The sequence below is a fragment of the Xenopus laevis genome, chromosome 2L (assembly GCF_017654675.1).
Source record: "Xenopus laevis strain J_2021 chromosome 2L, Xenopus_laevis_v10.1, whole genome shotgun sequence".
NCBI classification, from domain to species: Eukaryota; Metazoa; Chordata; class Amphibia; order Anura; family Pipidae; genus Xenopus; species Xenopus laevis.
Genome location: NC_054373.1, coordinates 185,611,575 through 185,626,497, shown reverse-complemented (window position 1 = coordinate 185,626,497; position 14,923 = coordinate 185,611,575). Strand labels below are relative to the sequence as shown.

The 14,923-nt window shown below is 42.0% G+C and overlaps 1 protein-coding gene across 1 annotated transcript; it reads left to right on the top strand.

The window, feature by feature from the left end:
- Window positions 1–272: 272 nt before the first annotated feature.
- On the top strand, window positions 273–14,923 carry dgat2.L (diacylglycerol O-acyltransferase 2 L homeolog). The gene is given in 8 exon segments (NM_001089735.1): window positions 273–365; window positions 5,502–5,630; window positions 6,124–6,231; window positions 7,061–7,131; window positions 8,840–9,044; window positions 10,198–10,372; window positions 11,430–11,632; window positions 13,149–14,923. Coding segments are annotated over 8 exon segments (1,086 nt in total). The 5' UTR covers window positions 273–325; the 3' UTR covers window positions 13,304–14,923.

Here is a 14,923-nt window from a genome sequence, read left to right as displayed (position 1 = left end):
AACACAGGCAGCTGTTACAGAAGTAGGTAAGTACCTGGCACTGTGTGTAACAATGTATCACTGAGAGACTAAATGTGCAGCACGTGATCCACGGCCCACAGCTCCTGTGTTACTACCTGCTCAGCTAGTGGACTCTCCCTCTGTTCCACAGGGCTGGATCCCTGGAGGTGTTCCTCCCCCCCCCCCACGAGCCGGCGCTTGGTTCGGTCCTCCTCCTCCTCCAGCTTGTCTATATAAGGCTGGCAGTGGGAAGCAAAGGCGGCAGTTGCGGGGGAATGGGAGCTGAGTTTGGTACCTGGCTGCGCTGTGACACTGGCCTGACAAGATGAAGACAATCATTGCTGCCTATTCTGGGGTCTTACGCGGTAAGTAGTCAATGGGGGGGCTTGTGGAACCTACCACCTGCCATTATAGGGGGAGGGAGCTCTGCTTGGTTTCACCCCTGTCTCCTATTAATAATCTCCTGCTTCTTTTCATGAATGCTGGTTTTGTGTTTGTAGGACTATTCCTTTCTGCCAGGGAAATTCTGATAAAATAATAGTTTATATATTAGGGTGTTGATTAACCCTTTTTTGGACCAATTTAGACCCAGTGTTGCTCTTATATACTGCAGCCCTATATTAACATGGTCCAAGTAACACCCAATAAATGCAGGGAGTCCTGGTAAATGCAGGGAGTTGCAGCCTGGATGCATGCTGGGTTCAATTTTCTGTTGTGGATTGCAAGCTCTTTGGTACAGCAGGACACAATAAGAGGAATTTTTCATCCCTATAAGCAGTTTCAGGGCTGCTGGGTATGTGAAAGGACTCCCTGTAGCTGAGGCTTTTGTTCCCAGAGAGCAGAGCTCATACTATAACCCCCCCATGGGCAGGATTAATACACTTTGTGTTTAGGTGAATTGTAAGGCTGCTGGGAATGTGTTGGATAATAATTAGCAGTTAGTGATGGGCACCTAGCGCGAATTTGCAGCAAATTTCTGTGTTTCTCCGCCGCCAAATACATTTGCGAAACTTCCACGAAGATTCGCAGGTGCCACACTTTTTTGCTGGAAATTCGCCCATCGCTATTCGCAGTTGAGACTCAAATCGACTACGACCTGTCGCTGTAGAAAGTTCTAACTCCCAGCATCCCATGATCTGCAAGGAGCTGTAGTCTGGAAGCAACTAGTTGTAAGGTTCCTCCATTGATGATGTAACGTGATGCTCACTAAGGCCTATGTCACACAAGGAGAATAGTAGCGAGAGTTGCTGGATAGGAATAGTCTTCCCAGGTTTTATGTGGAACCTTAATACCTTATACTGTCCCCATGGAAGACTATGGAGACTATTCTTGGCCGGTAACTGTAGGTCCTAATCTCCCCATTTGACTTAAGCCTGACGTTTCTACTTCTGTGTCTTAAGCGACACCCTGACCTTGATACCAGATCCCTTCATAGAACACCTTCTTTTTTTGTCTGTACCCACAATGCAACCCTGGTCCCACTAATTCATATGGTTTACATGGTGTGTGTGACCTGGTTGACCTGGATCTTCTCACTCCATTTCATCAGAACTTCTCCAACATCATCATTGCTGCATCAGTCCCTATGGGTGAGCGAGGGCCACTGGAAGCAGAACAGCCCGACTGAATGTGAATAGCTCTTGCTGGTTTACAGCAGAAGTAAATAATTATCTTTTATGTTGCTAATTTGGGAGGCCGAATGTAAGCACAAAGCAATAATGTGTTTATATAGTCAGTGTTACAGCTGAGTGCATCCTCGCTAATAGTTTAACTGCACTTCTTGTGTTGCAACATCTTGTACTTATAAAGGTACAGTAAAATAAATATATATATATATATATATATATATATATATATATATATATATATATATATATATATATATATATATATATATATATATATATATATATATATATTCTCTGCACTCAACCCATTATTATAATATCAATAACGGGTTGAGTGCAGAGGACCTCTAGTATTTGTCTCTATGTATTTTGTGCACCTCCGCTTATTGGGTTTTAAAAATTAGTGGTGAGCGCAACTTTCCCTTTGTTATATAAATATTCTAAGGGTTATGCTTGCTCCAGATTTTGTAACCTTCTAAAAGCCATCTGATTGGTTGCCGTTGTTTTGCTGCCGGACAGCAAATGTCAGGTTGCTATGGGTTACTAGAGCTGGAACAATTTTGTATACTGTTAAATTCTACAGCTGTTTTTTTTTTTCCTGATATGTGGGCTTTTGAAAAGACCAGAGGTGTAACTTAGATGTTACTGGGCCCCACAGCAAATTATTTTTATAGCCCCAATATATACAGAGTTTGTCCTGTTTTTACACTATGTTTTGAAATTGCTCATTAGTTAGGATGTTGTGTGAGCCCCTATACCTCCTGGGCCCCCCCTACAGCTGAAGTGTCTGCTTCCTCTGTAGTTATGCCCCTAAAAAAAAGAAAAGGGGAACCTATCAGAAACCACAATTCTGGATTCTAAATAAAAAGATGCAGTACTAGTGGGTTGTATTGCTGCCTTGCCGTTCTCCCGTTTAATCCAGAGAACCAGTTTAATCCAGAACCAAATCCAGGATTCGGTTCGGGATTCAGCCAGGATTCTGCGTTTTTCAGATGGATTCAGATACGGCTAAATCTTGTGCCAAACCGAATCCTAATTTGCATATGCAAATTCCCATGGCTGTGTACGGAAATTGTGACTTTTTGTCCAAAAACAAGGAAGTTAAAAAAACCCGCTTCCCACCCCTAATTTGCATATGCAAATTAGGGTTCAGTATTCTGCCGAATCTTTTGCGAAGGATTTGAGCGTTCGGCCAAATCCAAAATAATGGGTTCGGTGCATCCCTATTATGATCAGATTGATCCTCGCACCAACAATTGGATCAGCTTAATTTTGTCCAACTGGGGTCGGACACCGGGAAAAAAACCAAAGTGAAGCAGACCCATACTTGCTCCCCATGACTGCCTTAGACTGTGTGCTCCCTGATCAAGAAGAGAAGGTTCATGCTGGGGGCTGAAGGAGTGCTGGGGCAGGGGGGGCCAAGGGTTAGTGTGGGCCCCAATGTGGTGGACCCTGACCTTCCCAGTCCGGCGCTGTGCCCACCTAAAGTAACCAGGTCACCAAACCAGTGGATGTATGGCCACCTTTAGTAGTATATTGTTCAATGATCTTAAAGTGACAGTAACATCCATACTTGAGCTGTGCACTCCTAAAGACAACTGAGGAAATTTGCCTTGGCTCCAATTTCAAATTGCCGGGGGGGGGGGAAGCTGCCCTATAAGTGGGGATTGTGCAACGTTCAGCTCCCTTCAGGTACATTGTGCAGTTACACTCCCTGCCGCAGCCTGTGGTGCTAGCTATCCTGTTTCCATGCACGTGTAGAAAACTTAGCCCTGTCCATAAATATTTATACCCGGTTTAATGAGTCCTCATAAAATAAACAAAGGCCTAAAGCCTCTCTGTGTTTCCATTAGGGCTCTTACTGACGAGCGGTTGAAGCTGCGCTCCCCTGCGTTCCTTTTTTCTGCGTTCAGCCGCAGGGGAGCGCAGGAATAGACGCATTTAGTTTTTTCCAATGGGGCTGTACTCACACAGGCGCGTGTAGGCGCCGAACGCAGGAAAAATGCAGCATGTTGCGTCTCAACCTGCGTTCGGCGCCTACACGCGCCTGTGTGAGTACAGCCCCATTGGAAAAAACTAAATGCGTCTATTCCTGCGCTCCCCTGCGGCTGAACGCAGAAAAAAGGAACGCAGGGGAGCGCAGCTTCAACCGCTCATCAGTAAGAGCCCTAAACCACCCGGTGATATAGTTGTATTTGTATAAAGTCGCACATGGAGCTGCCATATAGTTCAATAACCTGAATTTTTCTTCTAATATCCATTTAGTACCAGATTCCATATCCAGGGCGTGGCAACAAGCAGTGCTTACAATTTATATCTTAATATTCTGCTCTCTTAATTCTTTGTACCTTTCATAAATACATTTATTTATTGCCTCATTTGGCACCTGCCTTGGACTTTAACCTGTGATTCCTTCTGACTTACTCTGTTTCCAATGCCTGTGAGTTGCAGGGGGGGGGCAGGATTAGCTGCTCTGTCCTTGCTCCGTTCTGTCTGTATGTAAGCTATATATACACAAGCATGGGATCCGTTGTTTGGAAACCTGTTATCCAGAAAGCTCTTAATTACAGAAAGTCCATCTCCCATAGCCTCTGTTAATTCAAATAATCCAAATTTTTTAAAATCGTGTCCTTTTCCTTTGTAACAATAAAAGTCTCTTGTACTTGATCCCAACTAAGATATAATTAATCCTTATTGGAAGCAAAACCAGTCTATTGGGTTTTTCATGTTTATATGATTTTCTAGTAGACTTAAGGTATGAAGATCCAAATTACAGAAAGATCTGTTATCCAGAAAACCCCAGCATTCTTTTTCTGCCTTCAAGATCAAGGATGGAAAGAACATGCCCAGCATCGGACTGGGGGTCAGTGAATGGGGCTGCCGAATCTGGGCCCCGGAACAGCCACCTTCTCTGTTCTGTTACCAATTGGGGGGGTTCTGGGAGTGTATAGGCAGTAGGTCTGGGGGTCGGGCCCACCTGGTTTTTCCCGATGTCCCGTCGGCCCAGTCCAACCCTGAACACTCCTACTTCCTTCGCCAGGGGCGTAACTACAGAGGAAGCAGACCCTGCGGCTGCAGGGGGGGCAGGAAGTATAGGGGCCCCCTGAGGCCCTAAATAATGAGCAATTTAAATATATATTGGTTAAACCGGTCAACCTCTGCATATTTGAGGGGCCTTAAAATTAATTTGCTGTGGGACCCAATAACATCTATTTACGCCATTGTCACTCACCATAAAACGTCTTGGGGAAAATCTGACGAGCAGCCATAAATTGGGAACTGGAGCATTGGGAACTGGAGCATTGGGAACTGGAGCATTGGGAACTGGAGCATTGGGAACTGGAGCATTGGGAACTGGCGCATTGCATGCGACTTTGTCTACTTGATGTTACATATCCTTGTGTTGTGTAAACTTACAATTCTGCAAGGGGCGATGTTGCCCTGTGAGTATAATTGCTAGGGGTGCAAGAATAAAATGTTTGTGTGTCTGAGGCTGCCTGTATTGTTGCTTTATTCTTCTCTATAGAGGTATTGACTTTAATAAACTATATACTATCAAGACTTACTTTTAGGAGATGGGGCTTTTTTTTTTTTTTTTTTTTTACTTATTTACCATGGTTGTGTAACCCGCCTACTGTTTGGCCACAGATCCAAGTCCAAATCTCCTTCACACCAAATTCTGCTATGCTGGAGTTAAGCTGATCAGGAAACTGTTTGAGGTTGGAAAGCATCTTAAATCCATTCAGCTTGGGGAGGGCAGATTGTTTTGCTTTTGTAGTTCGAGTATTCATCAGAATAGTGTGTGTTCCTCTACAGCTCTGTCCCTTTAGTACTGGGTAAAAAATGAATAAAATTAGTTCTTCTCTTTTTCAGGCACTGGGTCCAGTCTCCTGTCAGCAGTACATGACCTGCCCTCTATCCCTTGGCTGTCCAAATCAAGTGTGGTGAGACACCTTCAGATCATCTCTGTTCTACAATGGGTTCTCAGCTTCCTCATTTTAGGTAATTTTGAATTTTACCAAAACAGACAGTAACTTTGTTTAGTGTACAATTTGGGGTGAGTGCTTATTTGTGCCCTGGGTACCCCTGGAACTATAGCAGGGTGACACCCCAATGTTTCTATATATCTGTAACCTTGTTATGAGCTAAGGGGGCCCAGTCTGAAGGTCAGTTAGGGGGAGATTTGGGGTGAGTGTTTATTTGTGCCCTGGGTACCCCTGGAACTATAGCAGGGTGATTGTTACCCCAATGTTTCTATATATCTGTAACCTTGTTATGAGCTAAGGGGGCCCAGGCTGAAGGTCAGTTAGGGGGAGATTTGGGGTGAGTGCTTATTTGTGCCCTGGGTACCCCTGGAACGATAGCAGGGTGTCTTCTTGCAAGTAATCTAGATAGGTAGTCCTTTTTGGCTCATAAAGGTAGGAGTTTGATTCTTGGTGCTCCTGCAATATGTTAAATACAATTGGGTAAATGTCGAATTCCCTTCTATTTACAGGTGTGGCGTGCACTGCAGTCCTTGTGTACATCTTCTGCACTGACCTCTGGCTGATTGCAGCTTTGTATTTTACATGGATGGTGCTTGACTGGAATACTCCATATAAAGGTAATGGATGAAGTTGGCTTTTATCCATAATGAAAGCATGAGGCCTATGACACAATAGGTGTTTTGGTAGCTGTGAATGGCCTGGCTGCTTGTCAAGAGGCTAAATCAATCCCTGCCTGACAATACCAGCGTCTGCCATCGTTCCTTTGAAATGAAAGCTATGCCATGCTGAGGAACTAGGGATGAGGCTCAACCTGAGAGAACATAGAGTGCCATAGGCCTTGCAATGCAGTGAGCCAGGTAGAATTGGGTGTTTCTGGGTAGACCTGTATTACAGATTCATGGCTTAAAGGAAAGGATCCTGGGTGCTTTCCAAATCACTTCTATGTTAGTTACTGCCTGCTCCACCTTAACACATGTGAATCAGGCTGTTATTTATGTTACTGGTCTTTCTACCTCCTCCCTGTATGAAATTCCTTGTAGGACCCATTAAGGTGGGAACTAAGGCGCCTGCTACAGATGACTAGGAGTAACTGCACTCCAACTACATTGGTAAACACTAGAATTTCAAAAAAAAATCCCGTAACAATGTAAAAATTAACAATTTATTCAAAAATATATAATAAAAACATTCAGCATACTGTCCCCATGTTCCTCCAGTGAGTATTCAAAAAATATATAATAAAAACATTTCAGCAACATGAGGTCAGTATGCTGAAGTGGTTTTATTAGATATTTTTGAATAAATTAATTTTTAGATTAACTTTTTAAATAATTGAGGTGTGTCCCGGCACACTTCCCGTTAAATTTGGTCCCTGGACTGATCTTTGACTAGCCCAAAATTTGGATTTCCCCATTTTCTCGACTTATTTTGTTTGCTGTGTTACAGGTGGCAGACGATCCTCGTGGGTAAGGAACTGGGCAGTCTGGCGCTACTTCCGAGACTATTTTCCAGTAAAGGTAGGTTATGTTCCACTGAAAGTTTTTGCCAATAGAATAGGCTAAAAACTGGAAAGGGGGTACTAATGTGTTGGGAACCCTTCTGTAACCAGATTGGGAAAGCAAACAAATCGTAAGAGTATATTTCCTTGGCATGGGGCCACTTATTAAGGTAACAGACTCCTATATCTGTATTTTAACTGATAGGATTAGTTGCATATGAGAATTTATTAATCGAACATTCTCTACAGAGGTGAAAGGGATGGGATTGTACTTGTAAGGGGAAGCTAGAGAGTGTTAGGGTGGGATACGCTAATGGAGCGAATGGCCCAGGCACTGAGAAGAACAGAAATTCTTCATTAGACTTACCAACTGCATAAGCTAGAGGAGGGGTCCCCAGACTTTTATACCTGTGAGCCACATTCCAATGTAAAAAGAGTTGGGGAGCAAAAAAAGCATGTAAATTCCTAGGGTTGCCAAATATGTGCTGTGATGCTATTTGGTAGCCCCTGTGTGGACTGGTAGCCTACAGGAGGCTCTGTTTGACAGTTTGGTTTTTATGCAACCAAAACGTGCCTCTAAACCAGGAATTCAACAATCCATCAATGTGGTTTTCAAGCTAAAAGACAAGAATTTTGTTGGCATGATTTGGGCTTTCTCATTTTGACTCATTGGTCATATGGAGATGAACTGAGGATTCCATGCTCCAAAATAGCAAGATAAATAGCTCTAGGTATAATATATAATAGTTCTGCCATAGACTTGCAGGGCAAGAATAAACTTAGCTTGAAGATGTATGAGAGGGTCATAACTACTTCTCCACAACTCCACCATGTCATTATGGGCTCTTGGGGAGGGGGACTATTTTTCTGGGAGCAGTCTTTAACATTTTAATGCACCCCTCCCAGTAATTGCTGTTTGCAGTCAGATACTTGAAGCTTGGGGAAACTATTTTTCTGTGTATTGACTAAGCTGTACTTTGTACACTGTACTCTGGCCTGTATTTGTACATCTGTGATTATTGGTGAAAAATAACTTTTTTTTATCTAAATATGAAAGTCCAATAAAGATTCTTAAGTTGTTTTAGTCTTCAGCCTGTAGATAAAAAAAAAAAAAAACAAAAAAAAAAAACGGGTTGATTAGGACAATTATTCCACTGGAGACACCTCCATCCCATCCGAGGGGCTGTTTAATCTAAAACTGTTCCTAACCTGCCCAAACATTGACTAGAGCCTATTCCTTGTTAGACGAGTCCTGAATTCCGAATTGTACACCTTTAAAATCTATTCACCCCTATCAATCTTTGAGGATTAGCAAAACCTTCATTGCAGCTTAGTGATACAATACAGTCAATAATTTTCAATGCGTTTGTTTTTATACAAAAAAATGGCCGTTTTACATGGGCTGTAACAATATAAAAGACTTGCACAATAGTCTTGTCATTTTAATGACCTTTTAATAAGGTATCCAAATCAATACGGGCATCCCAGGTGGCTTGTTTGCCAGGACTTTGACTGTTCATAAAATTCCCCAGTTGCTGAGTAATCTTGGCTGTTGGCTCCATTCCTGCTGGTATTGACCTTTGTCACTTACAGCTGAGCCATCACTTTCTGAGTGCAAGACAGGTGTTCCAACTTCATTTGTTTGTTTAAACACATCTCTTCTCCATATCCCCCGTCCCCAAACTTTGCTGACTTTGTTGCATTTACAGATGCTCTTTCTCTTGCAGCTGGTAAAAACACACAACCTCCTGCCAAGCAGAAACTATATCTTTGGCTATCACCCCCATGGAATAATGTGCCTTGGAGCCTTTTGTAACTTTGGTACAGAAGCCACCGGGGTGTCCAAGAAGTTTCCTGGGATCAAGTGTCACCTGGCCACGTTGGCGGGAAATTTCAGAATGCCTGTACTGAGGGAATACTTGATGTCTGGAGGTAGGGTCCATTTTTAGACCTTGGGCAAATCCCACAAAATACACTTAAAATAATGAAGGCTGAATTGACTGTTGCTTTACAGGGGTTGTACAACCTGCTGGACATTGACCCACCAAGACTGTACAGTATTCATAATCTCTTTGAGGGAATAGACTTGATAATGTTGCTCTCTGATACAGATACCCTGCAAGACTTGCCTTAATGTCCACCACTTTCTGAACCTCCAGTCATAAAGGCTACTCCTAGTGTTGCTCTCTATACAGAATAGATACCCCCACAAGATTTTCTTGCCTTGGTGTCCACCACCTTCTAAACTTCCAGGCACAAAGACAACTCCTAGTGTTGCTTTCTATACCAAATACCCCCACAAGACTTTCTTGCCTTTGTGCCTGGAGGTTTAGAAGGTGTGGACACAAAGGCAAAGTCTTGTGGGGGTATTTATTCGGTATAGAGAGCAACACTAGGAGTTGTCGTTGTGCCTGGAGGTTTAGAAGGTGTGGACACCCAAGACAACTCCTAGTGTTGCTCTCTATACAGAATAGATACACCCACAAGACTTTCCTGCCTTGGTGACCACCACCTTCTGAACCTCCAGGCACAAAGCTGACTCAGACTTAATTTGCATCGCTTTGGAAAAAGAATACACTAGGCTTCACCATTAGAAGTCAATCAAGCCATGCAGTAAACGATTATCCAAGTGGACCAGGAAACGCAAAGCTCCTGCCATCTTGGATGTAAAAAGACAAACTTTCTGAAGCTCGTTACGACAGCTCATACAGAAGGAATAATGACTCCAAGTGAACCCCAATATACCGTTAGTGGCTCTTTAAAATACTAAATAGTCATGGTTACTTCAACTGTGTACAATGGTGACTAGTGATGGGCGAACCTGAGCCTTTTCACCGAAATGCATTGGTCTATGGGTGACTTTTTTTAATTTATTTATTTATTTATTTATTTGAGCATCACATTTTTTCACCCATTAGTTTATGGCCGTTATTTTTGTTGCAAAAAAAAAAAAAATTCGCTGATCACTAATGGTCATCCAAAAGCACAGACAGACTTGGACCTCTTTAAGGGAATGCATGTTGACCTCAGGAATGAAGGATACTTACTACTAACCCATGGCTCAGTGATTTTCTTTATCTTTTAGGTATATGCCCTGTGAACCGGGACACCATTAACTACATTCTGTCCAAGAATGGAACTGGCAACGCTGTTGTTATTGCGGTTGGGGGAGCTGCCGAATCTCTTAACTGCAGACCTGGGAAGAACACTGTAACACTATTGCACAGAAAAGGATTTGTGAAAGTTGCACTGCAGCATGGGTAATGCACACCACTCCTGCCATCCTGTGGCACCCAGTAGGGCACTGCCACTTCCAAAAAAGAGCACATACAACAAAGTAGACTAAGTCAAGGCCATTTAAAAGGAAATTAAGAAAATAATTTTAGACTAGTTTTATATAAATGTGCTGAATGTTAAAATGTAAGCAAGCAGTAGTAATTGAGCATCTTGTTGCTTTTTTAGAGTCCGGAAATGGCAATTATTATGCTTCTTAAAAGGGATACTGTCATGGGAAAACATTTTTTTTTCAAAATGAATCAAATAAATAGTGCTGCTCCAGCAGAATTCTACACTGAAATCCATTTCTCAAAAGAGCAAACAGATTATTTTTTTTTATATTCAATTTTGAAATCTGACATGGGGCTAGACATTTTGTCAATTTCCCAGCTGCCCCAAGTCATGTGACTTGTGCTCTGATAAACTTCAATCACTCTTTACTGCTGTACTGCAAGTTGGAGTGATATCACCCCCTCCCTTTCCCCCCCAGCAGCCAAACAATAGAACAATGGGAAGGTAACCAGATAACACAAGATAACAGCTGCCTGGTAGATCTGCCTGGTAGATCTAAGAACAACACTCAATAGTAAAAACCCATGTCTCACTGAGACGCATTCAGTTACATTGAGAAGGAAAAACAGCAGTCTGCCAGAAAGCATTTCTGCAGGCACAAGTCACATGACCAGGGGCAGCTGGGAAATTGACAAAATGTCTAGCCCCATGTCAGATTTTAAAATTGAATATAAAAAAATCTGTTTGCTCTTTTAAGAAATGGATTTCAGTGTAGAATTCTGCTGCAGTAGCACTATTAACTGATGTGTTTTGAAAAAAACATGTTTTCTGATGACAGGATCCCTTTAAGGATAAAGCTGGTAATTAAATGTCTAGGATGTTGTGTTCACACTCAATAACTTGGTAAAATCCACAGAATTTAGTGTCTTAAGACCAGTATCCTCTACAAGGGCAACATGAGGCTAGGGATATTAGTCCGGTTTGTATGTAGTATTGTTGCAGGATACATTCTTCGATTTCTCATTGCAGAGCCGATCTTGTTCCCATCTACTCGTTTGGTGAAAATGAAACTTACAAGCAGGTTGTCTTTGAGGAGGGATCTTGGGGAAGATGGATACAGCAGAAGTTTCAGAAATATGTTGGCTTTGCTCCATGTCTCTTCCATGGGTGCAGCTTCTTCTCCTCTAACAGCTGGGGGTTGGTTCCTTATGCCAATCCTATAACAACTGTTGGTAAGGATAATTCTTGTGTTTAAAAATGGGAGGACTCTAGGGGGACTCCTAGGAATATAGCTTTTTACATTTGAATCGTAAAGGTTCATGTAAGCATGTCAGGAGGATGGATGGTCAATTTTATGAAGACTGTTCTCATGCCACTGGGGACCCTTGGTTGTCTACACTGCAGGCACCATACATTTTTATCCCCATTGTCTTTAATTTGATGCGTTCACCCATTGTGAGAAGTTATTTGATAGGAAATGCTCATGTGAATTTTTGAACTGAAGACTACAGCAGGCAGTTTTTATTTGTTGAAGATGTAGTTGGAATTGGCAATTTTAGTAGCTGGTAAGTGGAAGCTGGTGGTTTAGTAGCTGGTATGCCGAGGATTCTGTAATTTTGCAAGCAAGGCAGTATGGCGGAAGTGTTCTGTCCATTTTATTGGTAACTTTGTTATTGCTCTTTATATAATCTATGGATTTGAAGTAGGGATGCACCGAATCCACTATTTTCCTTCGTGAAAGATTTGGGCAAATACTGAACTGAATCCTAATTTGTGCAAATTAGGAGTGGGAAAACATTTTTTACTTCCTTTACAAAAAGTCACGTGATTTACCTCTCCGCCCCTAGTTTGCATATGCAAATTCTGGCTTGGCCAGGCAGAAAGATTTAGCCGAATCCAAATTCTGCTGAAAAAGGCCAAACCCTGAATTCGGTGCATCCCTAATTTGAAGCTTGTTTTATCACCCACCCAATTATTAATGTTCTTGGAGCTTTCCACCAAATTTCTTTGTCCAGTGGCAAGTTCCTCTGTATAAGCACTTAATGCCCAAACAGGGGCTCATGAGCAACATGTTGCTCACCAACCCCATGAATGTTGCTCCCAGTGGCCTCAAAGCAGGTGCTTATTTTTAAATTCCTGGCTTGGAGGCATGTTTTGTTTATATAAAAACCAGGAACTGCCAAACAGAGCCTCCTGTAGGCTGCCAGTCCACATAGGGGCCACCAAATAGCCAATCACAGCCCTTATTTGGCACCACCAGGGAATTTATTTCATGCTGGTGTTGTGCCCCAGCTATTTGAACGTGGCTCATGGGTTGGGGACCCCTGATTTAAAGAGTAACTTAATTGTTTGAATGTATGGAGTTGGAGGTAGTTGATTACATTATGGAGACTGGCCTTTATTTTTCCTTTAGTGTATTGTTGTAGTTATTTGTAAATAGGATCACTCTTCCAGCTGTTGGTCTGTGGACTAAATTTTAGACTTTAAACATTTTTTTTAACAGCCTCACACTAGCTGTGACAAACCAGGAAGAACTCTTAATTTGGCCAAAAAAAGGAAAAGTTGGGCTCATCTTGGCATTGGTGCCATGAGGCTGTGACCACAAATTCATACAAAGACCAAAGGTCCTTTGAACTCCATTATCTCTGCACACCCATTATCAATATATTCAGGTTGAGACTTTTTAAGATGATATCTTTCTCTACTATATATTTCTACCAATTAAAATGTTCTCCTCTTTTTGTCTAGTTGGAGAGCCAATCACAGTTCCCAAGATTGAGCAACCTACCCAGAAAGACGTGGAGCTCTATCACAGCATGTACTTGTCATCCCTGCATCGACTTTTTGACAAGTACAAAACCAAACTCGGGCTCCCAGATTCAGAAACCCTGGAATTCATCTGAATTTGTACCCATTCTGTAATGTGCTTTCTGTGACATGTACCCTGACTGCAATTGTGGGGGAGGGGAGAGATTCTATTTTCCAGAATGTATAAAGTGGAACTTGGAGGCAGGTTCCATCAGTGGCTGGGTCAAGTTTAGACTTTGCTCTCTCTACGGAGCTGGTTTTCATGACAACAGCATTTGTGATGGGTCCTCCACCTACTGTCTGTACATTTTTGTCTTGGGGAACTTGATAAACCATGTTTCTGCCACCACATTTGTGACCTTCTGTAAAGAATACACATCTAGGTTTTGTTTATGACCCAGTTTATAGTAGAACATTTCCTGAAAGCTTTAACTTGCTGTTCTTAATCCAAATACCTTGTCAGTTGCACATCTTGAGATTCAGAAATAGGCCCTGCCATTTTTACTATAAATCTAATATAAAATAGTAGTCTGTATATAATCTCACTCTCTGACAATACCATTGTAGTCCTGCCGCAATTTATATTGGCTTCTGTTCCAGGGATGGTTAGTGAATGTACAACAAAAATCCACTTCTACAACTTTTTTTTTTTTTTGGGGGGAAAAGGGTTTGCAGGTTATTCTTACACAATTCTTCTTGCACAATGTTGACTCGTGCCTAGATTTGGTGCACATAGATGGCAAGCTTTAAAATGTCTTGGAACTCCCAAGCCCTTCCATGGAAATGTCTCTTATGCTGGCGGTTGCACAGACTTTTAAAAAGTAGAAGTAGCAAAGTTCTTTCTGAACACTTTTCACATTCCCTGAATAGAAGCAACACTACACAGCTTCACACAACATTTTCACCTGGGTGCAAGACTTGTAGAATGGTGAAGACCCATTCCATTTATAAAACAGAATTTTAGTCTAATAAGCACAGTTTTCAATTGACACCTCCTATGTAGTGAGAGATGCAATTATTAAGATTGCTGGAAGAAATGCATTCTGGAGATTGATTGGATGCCCAATCATCTGCTTCACTTACCTTCATCCCAGTTGTAGGATGGGTCAACCTAGTGGAAGTGCCTTCACTGAAAGCAGCCACAACCTCATCTGCATAAATTCCCCCAAAGTATAAGACATTAGGAAAGGTATCCTCAATGCATCTGTCTTACCTTCTACCAGGTTTCTACTTACCAATAAAGTTTTTTTGGTGTCCTATTTCACGTTTAACCATCCCCAAGCAGAAAAAGGCGAACCACCCTGAAGTGATACAAGAAAATATGAGTAGGTGACTTGGTGTGGAAACCAGACTGTTCTGAAAAGAATTCTAAGATCGGGAACAGGCTGGAGTTATAAATGCAGAAGAATGTAGAAGCGTAGAATTTGAGTTGCCTCGGTATGATCACATAATATTAGTTAAAGACCGGCCTTTAGCACAAAGATGTTTTTTAAAAGCACAACCAATGCAATTTGGTGGTTTAGCCCCTTTTTCTAGGTGCGACAATCAAAACAGACGCAACTAATTTGTTTTATACCCCACTGTTCAGCTGTAAGAACGTGTTCAGTTATGTACTGAATCGTCATCATCTCAGTGTTATTGGTTTGTTTTATCGCTTTTAAGTGGGGTGGAATAAAATGGGGAAAGTGCAATTTTATTGTAAAAAAAAAAAAAAA